Source organism: Ornithodoros turicata, chromosome 7 (assembly GCF_037126465.1).
Source record: "Ornithodoros turicata isolate Travis chromosome 7, ASM3712646v1, whole genome shotgun sequence".
Lineage (NCBI taxonomy): Eukaryota > Metazoa > Arthropoda > Arachnida > Ixodida > Argasidae > Ornithodoros > Ornithodoros turicata.
In genome coordinates, this window is record NC_088207.1 from 53949557 (window position 1) to 53966255 (window position 16699).

General features: G+C 43.6%; 2 protein-coding genes across 2 annotated transcripts; both read left to right on the top strand.

Moving 5' to 3' along the window:
- The first annotated feature begins 1177 nt into the window (after positions 1-1177).
- On the top strand, positions 1178-6355 carry LOC135400648 (neprilysin-1-like). Its single transcript, XM_064632478.1, has 6 exons — positions 1178-1361; positions 1470-1559; positions 3234-3436; positions 4103-4291; positions 5490-5540; positions 6251-6355. The coding sequence occupies exons 1-6, from the start codon at positions 1178-1180 to the stop codon at positions 6353-6355; spliced, it is 822 nt and encodes a 273-aa protein (XP_064488548.1).
- Positions 6356-10119: 3764 nt separating this feature from the next.
- On the top strand, positions 10120-13112 carry LOC135400114 (neprilysin-11-like). Its single transcript, XM_064631847.1, has 5 exons — positions 10120-10322; positions 11355-11413; positions 12212-12263; positions 12790-12857; positions 12952-13112. Exons 1-5 carry the CDS (start codon positions 10228-10230, stop codon positions 13098-13100), a joined length of 423 nt encoding a protein of 140 aa, XP_064487917.1. The 5' UTR covers positions 10120-10227; the 3' UTR covers positions 13101-13112.
- Positions 13113-16699: the final 3587 nt, after the last annotated feature.

Sequence of the window (16699 nt, forward strand, 5' to 3'; positions counted from 1 at the left end):
TCTGCGTAGAGCTGTATTGCAACCACATTTCTACTCAACCTTTAGGGTGTAACTGCAGAGTAGAAAAAAACTGCAGAGTAGAAGCTGTCGTTCTACCAGCTTGGGTAGGAAATTCTACTTTCTTTCTTTCTATTTTTCCTTTTTTTTTTTTTTTTTTTGCTTAGAGCAAACGTTAGAGAGTGGAGCACGGGGAAAAGACGACGACTCTTATACCCGCGAAGGAGAAGGCGCGCGTGGATTGGCCCGAAGCGGTAGAAGTACTCTCGTTCTACTAGCTTGGGTAGGAAATTATGCCTTTTTTTTTTTTCTTAGAATGTAGTGGTAATTCCGCGTACCGCCATGTTAAGCGCTGACTCCCTATTCAGGTTCAGGTTCAGGTTCGCCTAATCCCTTTTACAACAGGGCAGACATCCATAAAAAGAGTCACAGGCGAGTCTCCAAGCTCTCATAAGAGGAGCGAGGAATTTGAGTCAATGCTGGGGGTTCGTCTTGCGGAGGCGCCACTTGATGGCTCTGGCTTCGGTTGGCTCTAAAACTCTGCGATAGGAGCTTTCTTCTCACGTTTCGGTCTCTTGTGCACGCCGCACGCATGTACGCGGCGCACAAACTCACCCCGGCGATAAGAGTTCTAGTAGAACGCTGTGTCCCACGAAATGCAAATGGTTGTTTAGCCATATGATAAAAACAACGGGACCGGTACTCCGTCCGCTCAAGCAAGCAAACTTGACGCCAGAGGCGCGCGATCCAAGCAAAGTTTACGCACGCAACTCGTTTCGACGCGTGCGCAGTGTACGCGCGCTACTTTCTTGCACACGCAAAGCTACCAGTTTACGCTAGTTTACACTCTCGCAGCGTTCGCGGCGATGTTCGGGCGTTGGATTCACATCCTGAAGGGTCATTCACAGCGTCAAAATTCGTTTACCGTCCGTGTCACGTATTTCGTAGTGCTAGTATACATTTCGAGACTTATGAATGATGCTTATCCAGATAAAAGACACAACGTCCGCAGAATGCTATCTAATCTTTAAGCCAAACGATAAAACACTGGGCAAGAACAGCCGGGACAAGCCTGATCCATCTGATGCGCGCAAATTACGTTTGTGTATATCTGAATTTTGATTAGTGTGTATGTCTTGACTATATGGTTTTACTTTACGATTTGTTATTTGTTACAATCATGTCACTTTTCGACATCGCTTCTCTCTCAGGGCGACTTTTGAAGAAAGCAATAAACACAACAGTTAAGCCTTGTGACGACTTCTACGGGCACGTGTGCGGAACGTGGATCGAGAACTCAACAAATTTGCCGGGTGGCGCGAAATATCAGAATGCTCAAGAGTCGTTTTGGAAACAGCTAAAAGGTGAGACGCACTTTTATTTATTACATGAATGCCCCTGCGGTAATGTAGGAAAAGTGATATTCGTCTTCCATTTTGTGTTCCCGATCTTACGAGATGCTTCTCTTGAAGGACTGTTGGAAGATGTGCAAGATAGTCACAAGGAGAAGCCGAAGTATTTGAAGAAGGCTACTCAAGCGTACCAAATTTGCTTGAAGGGAGGTATGTTCTGATCTGAGGTGTATTCATAATCACATATGTGTCAGTTGCGTCACGTGGTTCATATTCGGTGATGCGCATGTGTAATAACAAAAGACGTTGGGCTAATTGGTATACATACGCCAATATGGAATGCGCACAAAAGACAAGGACAAACGATGGGGACAACTCCGGCGCAACTCACAACTCAGTTTAATGCTCAGTTGCGTGTTTGTTCTTGGTCACATTAAACTGAGTTGTGAGTTGCGCCATCATTCGTCCTTGTCTTTTGTGCATATTCCATAACGGCTCATGTGTACTGGGTCACCATATGATCCATGCAGATTCGTACGTATTTTAGTATTACCTTTGTAATACTGTATTTTGACTACTTTTTCAAGCATTTAGTATGTTCAGAAGCGAAATGGCACTGACAAGCTGGTGGTGCATGACTGTGAAGTGATACCCGAGACCGAGTAACACCCGAGTAAAGCAATACCTGTCTCGGATATTACTTCACAGTAATTTAGTATCTTACTAGTTATTTTTCTAGTTGGTATTTTGTACTTTATCTATTATTTCTGTATTTCTTACTCGATACTTTAATTATTTTGTCAATTGCCTTCTGCACTGCTGCGAGCCTTCTCGCAGACTTTTACAGTTTTTTCTTTCTTCTTCTTGTCCATTTTGTCTTTGAGTGATATAAGGACACGGTGCGGTAGCGTTCAGTTAGGTTGGGTCTTCGAGCAGTCTGCATTCTCATATTGCAGCATGGAGCCTACCAATAAGCAGTCGTTTCTACGTCCTTCGCGACATCTCAGTTTAAGTCCTGAAACGACAGTAAGACACCCACGGGTCTTATTTATCACCGATAGCGCTTAAATATCTTAAACATATCTTAAACATCTTTTGAAGTATGTGATAATCTATTTGAAATACTTTTGTTTTCAAGTATTTTAACTGTATGTCATGTATTTTATGACAGACGGCTCTCAGTATTTGGTATCTTATTTTAAATGCCATTTGTGCGGAATTTTGTACATGTCTGGATACAGCCAGGATATGTGAACAACATCCTTTAACCCACTCAGCATCCTCCTTCAGTTCTACTGCGTAGGCATAGCCTCCCTGCACTATGTCGACGCAAACTGTGAAGTCGAAAAAGAATCCTCATTGCTCAAGCATTGTCCCTTCCAGTGGTTGTATCGCGTCTTTGTGTATAGTCATCATCATACAATGATGCTATAGAACTGCAGGGACTCATATTTTACACATTCTTTGTTTTCGGAAACTGTCTAGAAATCGCTGTTAAGGTGGTGTTAAAAATATGCGAATTACATTCGGACGGAGTGATAGAGATAGTTAAACTTGCTTTTATATACATAATATTGTTTTTTTTAATTACGTGTTAGCGCCGCGAAGCAACTGTGGCTATGAGCGGCGTACAGGCGTGGACAGGTGGAGAGAGGACAGCAGGGAGGAGTGGGTTAATATGCGTCCTGGGCCGACATTTGTTTGGGAAGCTTTCGGAAAACCAAGGGGAAACTTCAGGCACACAGCCAGTGACAGAATTCTAACCCGTGTGACCTCCCAGCGTGGAAAGCGATAATCCTAACCACTATGCCACGGGAGCTGGTCATAATGTTAAAACATATTACGCTTTCTTTTTCCCTTTAACCCTCGCATTATTGCATGCAGCCGTAGGAGAAGCCCAAAAAGACGAGCTTAAAGAATTGCTATCGGGCATGGGCATTGAGGAATGGCCCATTACATCCGAGGACGATATTTCCCAACCTTGGGACGATCTGTTCGTCAAAGCTCACAACCAGTTCGGATTGACGGCGGTAATGAAAATACAAGTGGAACCTGACCGAAAGAATTCAACATTACATGCTATTACGGTAAGTTAAAAAAATGGCGTTCGCATGCATGTAACGTTGCAAGCAACCTTCTGTTTCTCTCTCTCTCTCTCTCTCTCTCTCTTGTGTCTTTCCTGCTACACCTGCTGTCATCTTAAAAGAGTTTGAAATGTAATTTGCTTACTTATGCCCAACGAATTTGCGCTGTACGCAATTAGTGTCCTTCATTGCATTAGATACGACAGGAGAAAATAAAAAGAAGAATGGAGAAACGACAAAAACTAAAGCTCTCGAGGGCGTCCCACTGTTTGGTGGCAACTGCCTGACGCGTCATTCAGGCAGTCCGTGCGAATCTCCAGCATTTTGTAACACCGGTGCCACAAGATTTCGAGCGTCTTACAACTGCACCGTTGACTTTTATATCTATTCATAGTACACAGATCATAAAAGGTATTTTCGGATACAAAATAAATGGTCAATATTACAAATTTAGAATGCACGGATTTTTTGGAAACAAGAGACTTAATTCGCCATTCGTTCTGCGAGATGTAAAAAAGATCGAATTTTAAAAATGAAATACCGCCGTTGCAATGCTTTACTTACCTAGGCTCAAAGATTCACGTTGCTTCATTACGTCTCAATACGCTCTATTTATTTGCTATGAGGGTGCGAAGATCAATGTCTGTATTCTTCGTGCATCTGTTGCAGCTAAGAGCACCAAGTTTCGGGTTTGGCGACTACATTTGGCACCTTTCCCGGGAGGAGCAACGACAGCTGTGGACAAAATACAGGGAATACATAAGGAACTTCATGAAAAAGTATGAGCCATCTCTCGAGGAAAATCAAATCAACACGACAGTGGAGGACATTGTCAAATTCGAGAAGCTACTTTTTCAGGTACGTTTGCTGATATCGGTCCCTGATATTCCTTCTTAGTATTGCAACAGAACCGCAATCTCAGCAGTATCGATAGCAAATAATGGCGTAGCTTAGAACATTAGACAAAAATTTATCAAAGGGGCAGGGATGTGACATTTAACGTGGCTCCAAGCCATGTTTCATTCGTCAAGCAAGCAACCACTCATCAGCCACGTCACCAGGTGTGTATTGTCATCACGTAAAGAGAACTACCTATGGATGTAGCCCGTCTCCGAAAGAGAGAGAGAGAGATGTATTGTATTACAAACCCTAGAATGGGACATGCGCAATGTTTGCATACATCAAGCTTAGAAAAATAGCACTGCTCTCGCCTTCAAACCGAAGAGCAGGCACTAACTGCTTCGTCTCCTTCCCCGGCGAACTTTAAACAACCTGAAAGAAAAATGTATTGGGATCAAAGTGGAGGACTAACCAGAAGCGCTGCCTCCCTATAACGGCGCAAACGACGATACTGACTACGCCTGCTCACGCCGTCTGCATCGACAGTCGATGTGGCGACGACATGACGTCAGCAATGGACCTTTTGCACAACGCTTCTGCGCATGCCCAGTGACCCTGACGGCGCCGAAGAAGGTTCCCTACATATTCAATAGATGGCGCCAATATGGCGCCGGCTGTAGGGTGCCTCGATGCCTGTGCTATACTTGCGCCCTCTTTGCAAAGGGGGCGCAAGTATCGAGGCACCCTAGCCGGCTGTGCTTTGGCACGCGCCGATCGTGTTTCGCTGGACAGCCGCTAGGATACGAGGCGAATGTGAAAAAGGTCCATTCCCTGGGGGTGATCATGCGACTCGTGGTCACCACATGCTTGTCATGTAGACGGGAATTTCCCGGCGTCCTTTCCTCTTTGCTTCTTTCGTCTCAGCCATGTGTTGTCAGCTCACGGGCTTGAACCTGCTTCCTCTGCGCCAGTCTACATCACCAGCACGGTGATCACGAGTCACACGACCACCCCCACGGGATTGCTCACGTCACGAGGTTGACTCCTCGAAAAAAAGAAAAGGCACCAGCGGTGGGATTGCAACGGCACCCTCTGATTGCCGGTCAGAGATGCAATAGTGTTTGTGGGAAGGTCGTATTGATCATGTGTGTGTGTACAATGTTTCATTTCTGATGCATTACTTTACATGTATCATGTCTTTTCTTCCCCCGCTCAGGCATTTGCTCCTTACTGGAACGACGTAGACGGCCCCAAGGTAAAGAAGCCTGTGAGTATTACTCAATGTCACTATAATATAACGCGACAGGCCTATAGAGTAAGAATGACAAAGAAAGAACGGCGTTTTATTTTAGAATGACAAGCCAAAAACAATCAACCACAAAAAAAGCACTTGTATTTTAAACAGGCTCAGGTCTGCAGCTGAGCAAGTGGTTGATGATGATGATGGTAGAAGAAAAATTATGAAGATGTAAGCCTGCTCACCGCGGGACAAGCTATCCCATATCTAGCGAGTGGTGTTCCCCAATATTATGTGCACGTGCGTACTATGCGCAAAGCGCTACATGCAAAATTCCATCAAGGGGAACCAGAGTATTGTCAGAAACGTCACCGTTTCCGTTTGGACAGGTGTGTGCTAATGTAAAACACCCCTAGTTACCCAGCATGCGCTACACTTACGACTGTTCGCTTTCACGGTGTGTTCGGGGAATTTCTTGTGCGTTATTAGAACTTGATTATAGGGCTTACTGTGAATGTGCAGTGCACTGCTAAGCAGGCTTATCCATCCATGGAACGAAAGTACAAGGCATACAAAAATTAACATCTGTACGCTGTTTTCGTATTATACCACCACCACCATCACCATTACCACCACCATTACCACCAGAAGTGGGGCAGAGTATCGCCCCTGGTGATGAAACTCCCGAGTCATCATCTCGTAATAAAGTTGTCGTTCTTATTCGTATTATATCACCACAGGGAAAAAAGAAGAAGTCTTCTGTTAAGCAAAAACGGAGCGTGCGGTCTGACCCTCCAAAAACGGTTGGAGAACTTCAAGGGAAAATCCCACAAGTAAGCATATGACCCACTTTATTCCTGGCTCGAACTGAATGTGTCCGTCGTAGAAAAATGCAGAGTAAGCATTATTTCATAACTTCATCTGTATTCGATGAGTGGTGAAAAGAGTAAGTACTTGCAGAGACTGAATATACAGACACAACGAATATAAATTGTGGTGTGCGGAACAATAAATGGTGTGCGTAAAGTTTGCAAACTTCGCACTAGAATTTTCCCATTCAAAATCCCATTCTCCGCGTTGTACACGTTTTCTTTCTTTTCTCCTTATTTTTTTTCTGGTCATGGCAACAGCTTGAGCATAATGTACACAAAAAGTATGACTCATTATTGGTAGGCTTCCGCCACGTGCAGGAAAGAGGTCATCTGTATCATTTTGTATCGGATCCTGTATCACTACTTTCTAAATGGGCGACTAATTATGTAAGTATCAAAAAGCGAAAGCCAGAATAGCGTCTCCCTAACCCAGGCCCCGGTTCTCATTTTAAACGGCATTTAACACGGCTCGCTACCTTTCAACTTTCTTTGATAACCTAATGTTATAATTCACTACGACACACGTTTTTCCTCAATGCAGGTGCCATGGCTAGAAATTTTGACAAAGATATTTACCACTGCCAATGTGACCGTGAGCAAAAAGAGCAACCTGGTACTTGATGATTCCTTGTACTACAGTAGATTTCACGAAGTCTTGAACACCACGAAACGGTACGCTTCCTCAAGTATACAGTGTTTCCTATCGTTATATTTCAGCATTGGTTTGAATCTGTTGTAGTGTAGCACATCTAACAGAAGGTCTACATAGCGGCGAGGCTCTATACTATGGCCTTCGCCTTCTTAATTTCGTGTTCTTGAACGTTGGCTACATTGGGTGTTTCACCTAAAGTGATAAAACATTTTAACCGGCGACGTGCTCTCTGGAAGAATGTGGGACTTTCAGCAATAAACCCCTACCTAAGAAACGTCATCATGGCGTTGGTAGACAGAATGAAACCGAAACAGATCGGAAGGAGGGGAGAGCTGGGTTCTACGAATGGCCACTTGTTCGCTGCCCCCTATTGAAAGAAGAGTCGGACCGAAGGTCGCCTCCCTTTCAGGGATCATCGTAATCCCCTCAAACCGTGGTTTTCGGGCGCGACCTTGTTCGTTCCATAGCTTCGTGCATAGTTCAACTCTGCCAAACCGTTGGCGCTGTCGAACACTATGACGTCATTTGTTTAAAAACAGGGAGAGGTCTATTACGTTCTGGAAACTTTTGCCGCCATGTACGAAGGCTTTAGACAATTTTTAAATGAAGAAAATTTGTGTTTTCAATTGATCTTTGAAAATTGCCTAGTGAACCCCGCTTTTTATTTTTTACAGAAATATGAAATCCTCCACGTATAACCACAGACCGAAGAAAAACTATTATCCGAGAAAGACTTCATGTTTCTGTAAAAAAAAAAAAAGGAGGTTCGATTGGCAATTTTCACAGTTCAATAGACAAAGTTAAAGTACCCGCAATTAAAAAATGTCCAAAGCCTTCCTCAATGGCGGCAAAAGTTTCGAGATGGTAACTGCCGAAAGTCCCACAATCCTCCGTCGAGTACGTGACCGGTTAGAATTTTTATCGCTTTAGCTGGAACACCCTGTATACAAGAGTCATTACAATATTGGAAATGTGAATGGGACGAACGCTGTCTCTGTATGTACCACTCGAATAAGCGCTGCAATAGCGCTACTTGCAGAATGGTATTGTTTACGATCGTTTTGAATGTCAGTTATTATACTTTATGTATCATTAATATTTCAAACTCTTCGGTGGTGGCAGTCTGGCCGAATGAAGCTTTCTGGCAGGTGTCGCCATGATGTTGACTCTTCTTGTTCTTTTTCTCTTCAGCTCCGTCATAAGCAACTATTTTGGCTGGCGAACACTTCAAGAAATTGCTCCTCTCCTGAACGCTGACTACGAAAATTATACGCTCGAATTTCAAGCGGTGGCGAAACAGAGCTCAGTGGGAGGACAACGGTGGAAGAAGTGCATTAATATGTTGGCTGGACGAAATGGAATTGCAAAGCATCTTATGGGACGCCTCCACGTAGATAAATATCTCTCAAAGGACGCAAAGCAAACGGTAATAATGTGAAGAATTAGTTTAGAGAGCTGAAGATCAGTTGATATGTCTATATTGGAAACCCACGCTGTTTCACAAGTGATTATTTGTATCGTTGCCAAAAGCGATATGTTTTGGGATCTCAAAACATCGCATACGTCTAATAGGTACGTTTCGCAAAACCGAAGTAGCTCTACACTCTTAGAAATGAACTTCACTGCATACCACGCTTCTAGCCAACCATCATCTCGAATGATATCGTTATCAGCAGTGATCTGTTGACAACGGGAGGCGTACGTCTTTTTTGTGACGCTTATGCTGATCATAATTGTCACAGAAAAGGCGTACGCCTCCAGTTTTCAACAAATCAGGGCAGATAACGATATCATTCGAGATTATGGTTGGCTAGGAGCGTGCTGTACGGTGAAGTTCATTTTTAAGAGTGTATGTAGCAAGTCACCATTCACGAGGAACTCTGCCAGGAAATAAGCATCTGTCTCTGATTGCTATGGCGAGGTTGAGACAGAGGAGAGAGAGGATGGATCTGTGAATCTTCAGAGTATTTCAACCCGCATGGCCATACGCAGAGAATAACTTCCTATTACCGACGGGCAGAATAAATAGAAAATAAAGTCATGAAAGCGCGGATACAGCTCCATAAAACGATATGAGGCAGTATTAATGTAATCAACAAATCTATTTGAAGGAAGGAGTTGCCTCAGGACAGAAGCCGCCGATATTTCCAACAGAGACTGTTCTTCTTCTGGGCACCGTCCTCATCATTTGCATGGTATTTAAAGGGTTAGGTGTGACGTGTTTAAAGGTTCATGCGAATTGTGGGTCAACAGCCCGGAGGGAAGAAAGGTTCCGTACGGGGTTTTACGGCCGGAGTGAATGGCTGCTTTGTTAGAGTGTGGAGGGGATTATGTGAACGTAGTGTATCAATCTATTTGAAGATTTGTGTTGACAGTAACACCCGTTGACCAAAATACTAATCGTTCGTTGCGTAAGAACACCAAGCGTTTGCAGCTTTCCACAGTTTTATACCTGGTTTAATGGTGTTCTTTTTCTTTTCTCTCTCTCTTTTATAGGTTGTAGCAGCATCAAAGAAAATACTGGAATCTTATGAAAAAGAAATTGATGGAAACGGTTGGTTGAGTTCCGATACAAAACGGGAAGTACTGAAAAAGGTGCGTACTATTTTCAGACCCTGAGTGTACACTGCACATACACTGGTATTACAAAATTATCAATACACAACTTTTATGTCGCTTACAGGTGAACAAGATGGTACCCAAAATCGCTTACGAAGACCAATTGAAAGACAACAAATACATGGAAAAGCTGTACGAATCGGTATGGAGATTATGCTACTTCAACGGCTGACATTGGTTCAAAAGTGAGAGAAGTAGAAGTAGCAGAAAAACAACAGAATGCAGCATATTGACATTGTTGGTTTCGAAATAGTAAATGATGGGAATCGAAATGAGTAAACTGGATGGCAACGTCATTGAGACACCTACGCGCTTCACCTTTGAAGATTAGCTGGATCGTGCACTTTTTTTTTTCTTTCTCTGTTTTTTTTTTCTTTTCTTTTTTTTTTTGTTAACTACATAAACTATGGGGTCCCCGCCCCTGTCGATGACGGGACTGATTGTGGAGAAGTAACTGTAGCTAGTTATTACCAGCTATAGGTAGTTGTTATCGAAGGCCTACTGCTGCGGCATCTCAGTTTGTTTATCAAATTACGTATAATCTGTTTCCTAGACTGGCGACATCAAGCAAGGCATGAAGCTGACTGAAATCATCAAAAGATTTAGACATAACAACGTGGTAACCAACCTGAAGTTGTTAGATCAATCATACGAAAGGTCCAAGGATTTGTAAGTACACTTGACATGCACCGTCGGTGAATGGTTCTAGATTGACGGCACTGTACCGAAATATGCCTACAATGTGTATATCAGAAATCACCCTCCGCAATCGCAATGTCAAGTGCCAATTAACATTAGGGATAAACTGTCTCGTTAAAAGTGCAGTAAAAGATACCCCCATAGTTTTATTTTTTCCACAAGAAATAACGAGCGTTCTTGTAGAAAAATAATGACCGTAGCTGACCTGTAGCGCGCGAGAGAGACGCCTATGGTCTGTAAGCACACCCTCTAGACACCCGTCAACGCATTCAGAAGGCCCGAACTCTCTCATGTGCACTTGCTATGCTGCTCTTACGTCACTAAGTTTCTCTTACGTCATGGCAGCACCTCGGTGTTTCAGTGTTTTTGTAAATTGAATCGTGCAGACAATGTCCAGAACTTGCTACATAATCGCTCCTGATCTCGTGTAATAGTATCTAGTAACATAAGCGAAATACTTCTTTCAATATAACTTCTACTCATTTTTCAAGATACTTTGAAGCTACTTCTCGGTGTGTGACAGGGAGGTTGAGCGAAACAGTCTCTTTTGTAGCGGCAATGAGTTTAAAGAATATTAAATACTGTATATTAAATACTTCCCAAGACAGGGTATTTACTACTCCACTCTGTTACGATTTTTGCGTGGTGCTCAGTCACTTAACTTAAATACTTTTTGTGAGTATCTTGTAGAAGCCTGGTTGAGCGTCCGCACAGTACCAGGACTTAGCAGACGACACCGTCTTTTCCTGTCGTCTGCTACGCAAAGCAACAGAAAGCAGTGGCGTTTTGTGCATTTTCCGCTGGAGTAATCTCCGGAATGTCGTCCCTGTCTATACACAGATATATTGATCCTAAATGTCATATTCCTGGGTAGTGACTAAGTGGTCCACGAAACCATCACCCCATAAAAGCACACTGTCATGAAAACAACTAATTTTTCCCTTTGCCGTTACCGCTTTTGCTTCAATATATCCAATGCCTGATACAAATTACCTCTTACAGTGACTACGTGCATCCAGCCATCGTGGATGGGTACTACATCTACACGGACAATGCCTTTTGTAAGTATAAACCACGACCTACTAGATTGTAACGACCATGTCGTGGGCACCCCTTCCCAGCGCCGCATTTTTGGAAGCTAGCGGTGGCGCTTCTCATCGTCCCAGTTATTGCTTCCTCAACTTCTACAATACTTTGCGCTTCAGCTTACCTTAGTATTTCTGTACAAGCGGTGGACGTTCCACAGATGTTTTATTCTGAGGTTGATTATCATCATCATTCTACGCGTTTTCATGGGAGCTATCGTTGTCGTCTGCTACGGTAGTCGTACATACGCTTCTGCGCGTTCAGAATTCAAATTTCCATCGTCCAATCGTGGCGTGCCGATGAGTAGCGCCCCTGGCGGATCGTGCGGACGGGCTCCTCATAGGGGTTGCTGATTGTGACATGGTCGTTATAATCTAGTAGGTCGTCGTATAAACATGACATAAAGATGTGAACGAAACAATAAATTCCACCAGTTCCACCTCATGCGTTGCACAAAAATGTGCATGGTAAATGCAAACCTCTTGCTTTTAAGACATGCGATAGCATTTGGTTCAGCTAACATAGTTTTATTTGTTCATTTATTTTTAACCTAGGAATGGTTACGAGACAAAAGTTGCGCTGAACAAATAAGATGGTCTCGTTTCGAGTATATTCAAATCTTTACGTGTTCATCCTTTCTCAACACGGTGTTACCGGTTTTCTGTTCTACCATCTTTCACCGCTATGATCCACAGCGAACATTACTCTTGATGTTAATAGTGACTCCCTCACCATCCTTAATGAGCATACCGCACAATGTCGTTTAATTTCAGATTACCTATCCGGAGCCCTCCAGTTTCCATTCTACGCCGATGACGTTCCAAAGTAAGTACAGCAGTTACGCACAACGGGAATGCAGTACGGCTCAAATTTTCCTATTCAGGAAACTGAATGGTACGACGAAAAATGGAGACGTTGGCAACGCGCTACCGGTGATATTAGTAGTCTGGTATTTGACCGTCATGGTCAAATACCATACCTGAAGGGCTATTATATTCCTGTGTCCTTTAGTGTCACCTTCAGTGACTGACACTTGCACTTCTGAATGGCGAACATATGAATAGTGAATAGCGAACTTGCGAGTAGAGTACCTGAGTACGGTAGTTTTCAGGGGGGATTTATGTTAGGAGTAGCAGAACAAATCGGGGGACCAGTTAAAATTCTCCCCTTTTTCTCCTTACAAACAAAGAAACAGATAAACCAGTGTACTGATGTTCCTTCCATGAGGGTTAGGAAAGGTCCTCCTGTACAAGCAGCTAGAAAATTTGGGGGGGTTAGCCAGTCTATAGACGATCTTGAAAGCCGCTGTTTCACAGCGTAGCATATGCCGATAATAATCTCTTCCATACAGGGAAGTGCTTATGGGACTTCTGGGTTGGAACATGGCATCAAAAATACAAAGTGGATTAGACCTTATGGGTGCGTACTCGATCAGTTGCTTCGAATTATTGATGACTATATGCGACAAATATCGCTGCGAAGCAAATGAAGGCCGACAATTATCTGTTTGCAGGTGGTACGTTTGAAGCAGATGGTCTCATTCGCAGGGAAAGTTTCTGGTCAAATAAATCGACCAAAGCGCACAACAACAAGATGACCTGCTTTTCGAACCAGTACGGGAATATTACCGATGCCCAGCGAGGCACATCCGTAAGTGCATAAACGATTCTGGAGCTCGCTAATCTTCCGCGGAAGCGTGAAATTTTTAATTGTAATATCTCTGCTTCATTCTTCCGAAAAAAGAAGTGTAAAATGGTAGTATTTCCCTGTGGTGGCCAGTAGTTAACTATAGTTAAACTACTAGTTAAACTACCTGATAGTAGTTAAAAAGTAGTTAACTACTTGCAGAAATGTAGTGGCAAATACTAGTTGAACTACAATTTCGAGTAGTTTACTACAGTAGTTAGGTTACCGCCGGCGCCAACTACTTCCGATTTAGCCGCAAGCTTTACGGCACGACTGTGCTTCCGACTTTTACCTTGAGCTACTTGTTTGATGAGAACGGAGGTGCAGAGCAATTGTCCCGTGCATGTGTACTAAATCTTCACTTTTATCACTCCTTGTGATTCATATTTAGGTCTCCAAGAACACTATAGAATGGGATTGGTGTTGATGGACAACGTTAAGTAGTTAGAGATGTAGTTAAAATACGTTGCAGTAGTTAAGGAAGTAGTTTTAACTACCTCCCCTGAAAAGTAGGTGAACTACTAGTTAAACTACTCCATCACGAAGTAGTTAGTAGTTATAGTTAAACTACTGTAGAAGGCCATTACTGGTATTTCCTCATGTTATCACCTTATCCGTACGTCACCTTCGTTGCTCATGACCACAAGGGGTGTAACTGCCCTCGTTATCACCTTTATGGTATAGGGTGATAAAAATCTTCAGGTCTTGTTACTGTATGCAATTAACACAAATGTTGCGTCTCTTCACGCGTCCTCGATGGTTCGCGGGTTCGAACCGGGTCGAGGTCTGTGGCAAATTGGCGTAAGGGCACAATTTGCTCAGACACCGCCGTCTTGGACGCCGCGAGAGACGTTAAATGTGTTGTGCCGTGCGTCGAGATGTCGGCGCACGTGACAGAATCCTCAGGATAGCAAAATTTATCCACAGACCCTACCACCATGGCGTCGCTCATAACCGTAGTTGCCTCGCGACGCAAGGCCCAGACTTAACATTATCACAAGCGGCATAGTTACCTGCTGCATGTGGTAATGTTACACACTTCCGTGGGACGTAACTTCGAAGCCACAACCTGGGGTGTACTCATTACAATCTCCTAGGCACAACATATGTTAGGGGGCCAGTTATTCCTCAAAAGATGTAACGACTCTTCTGAAATGGTGCACCATCTTCCGGAGGTATTCTGTCAACCGCTGGAGTGCACCACGAGCACAAAAGCCGCAGTTTCTTTCTTACACGGTTTTGAATGGGTTGCGGAATCGTTTATTTTATTTCACTTATTCTTTTGCGTTGTTACCATGGTGGTGGCACGATTTCGGCGTACCGGGAGCACAGTTTTGCGATCTCATGACAGTGTCGCGGAACCCTGTAAAGCGACGGAAGAATCTACACTGTGATTGGCAAAAAAAGAAAAAGTCAGAGAACATTTTTTTAAATGGGGAAATATGTAATTACTAGGCAAAAGACAATAAGCAATTTAAAAAAGCTCCATGGGAGCAGCGCGCGCCCTGCAGTGTGCGCCCTGCAGTGTGCGCCGGGAAATGCGGTGTAAAACGACAGTGGCAGCGCACACACTGTAGCACGGGCGGCGCTACGATGCTGAGGTGCTCACGCGCTGATAATTCGCGCCCCGAATGTGAAGACGTTACAGATATAGTGAGCTAGCATACTAGCATACTAGATAGCATACTAGCATACTACAGCGCGTTCCTGGCAGCGCGTGATAACCGCATAGCATCGTAGCGCCACCGGTCTCCTCAGCAGCCTGTGGCATCGTGTATGGGACGGCGGAAGACCACTGATCCCCCATCGCCTTACTTTTAACTACCGCAGGACTACGCACTCACGAATAACTTAATAAGGAATAGCAAGCCGTCCATTCTGGCTGACCTTTCCTGTGAAAATAACTAGATCCCCCCGTAGTGCCCCACCCGTCCTTGTGCATCGGCGCTACGATGCTAGGAGGTTTCAGGCAAAGTCAGACAGGGTGGTCCGGTCGTGCTCTCAGATTTTTTCCGTTCCAATATATATTGAAGCCTTATGCTAAGGAAGTACATTGACGAAGGAAATAGCTGAAGGTATATTATAGTTGTTTTAAAAAATGATCTTCAAGAATGGCCATTCCGAACAGGGCGGTTCCTCACAAGCCTCGCCTCATCTTAACCATTGAGACTATATGGAGTTTATGTTCTTTTCTTTTTTCTTTTTTTTTTCACATTTATTGCCTATATGCTGCCGTACGGTTCTCTCTATGTTCGAGGTTCTAGGTGCTGCAGGTTTCCTCATTTGCAAAAAAAAAAAAAGGAAGATTCGCTTTTTTGGCGCATAACTGCTTTTCGTAAAAACCAGACAGTTGATATGAGTGACATCGTTCTCTTTGCCTTTAAACGCTCTTTCCATTCGTATAAAACACGTTGTTGGAAAATCTCGGACGTACTTCCTAACGCCCGTTTAGTGATGGGCGGTAAGGCAAAAAAAGAAAAAGCAAGCAACTTCGGCAACGTATTTTTCTTTATTCGCCCAATCGTGACGTGGTTAATATTCCTCACACATTTTGTTCATAACAAGCTCACATATCGTAGTGAAATCGTCTCTTTTTTTCTTTTTAATGGGGGGACTTTGCGATTTTTTTATCTAGACACCTGCAAAACCTCGAACCTCAAAGACACAGCTAAACAGTACAGCAGCACATAGACAATTAGTGCGGAAACAACAATTGCCTTAATGCCAATTAGCCTTAATACACGAATATACCAGGCATGAAAATTGCGAGGGAGCACAGTGTCGAAATGTGCTGAAAGTCTTGAAGATTATTTTTTAAAACAACTATAAGATATTTTCAGTTATTTCCTCCGCCAATCTACTCCGCAAGAACTAGGCTTCGATATATAATGAAAAGAAAAAAATCTGAGCAGACAACCTGACCACCCTGCCTCACTGATTGAAATCACCCTGCTACGGCGCTCACGCTGTGCCAGGAACGACGACGGCGGCGGCGATCACGGAGACGCAGGGGCATACAGATGTCTTCCCCGACAACTCCCAACCTGCACCACGACTGCCACGGTGGCGCTGCGTGTTCTTCAAAAAAAGAAAAAGAAACTAGCGCAGAGAGCGTTAGGAACGCCACAGAACGAGGGGTCGTGAAGTTAGTATGAGCGAATTAACTTGCAACTTAGTATGACTCATAATGTGAATCATCCTTTTGTCTTTTCTTCTCACAGAACCGTCCCAGCGTTCGAAACGATGCGCTAGATAACGCAGGCTTGCAAGCAGCCTATAGGGTACGTACATAAATAGCGTGCCGCTAGGGTGAACACAACACTTTTACTATGCGGGTTCTACAGTGTGCACACGTATTTATTTATTTATTTATTTATTTGTAATTGGTGTAAATTAGCAGGACGCTTTACAGAATCGTTCATTTAGCAGTGGAGGCATGAATCACGAGATAATGCTCAATACCGCTTTAGCAGTCCATGATAAAGACTGTCGGTGGTTTCGTGGATACAAGACTAACAGCTGTTACGGTTCCCTTGTCGTCGAACCACTATTTGCATGCATATATTCTATTATTT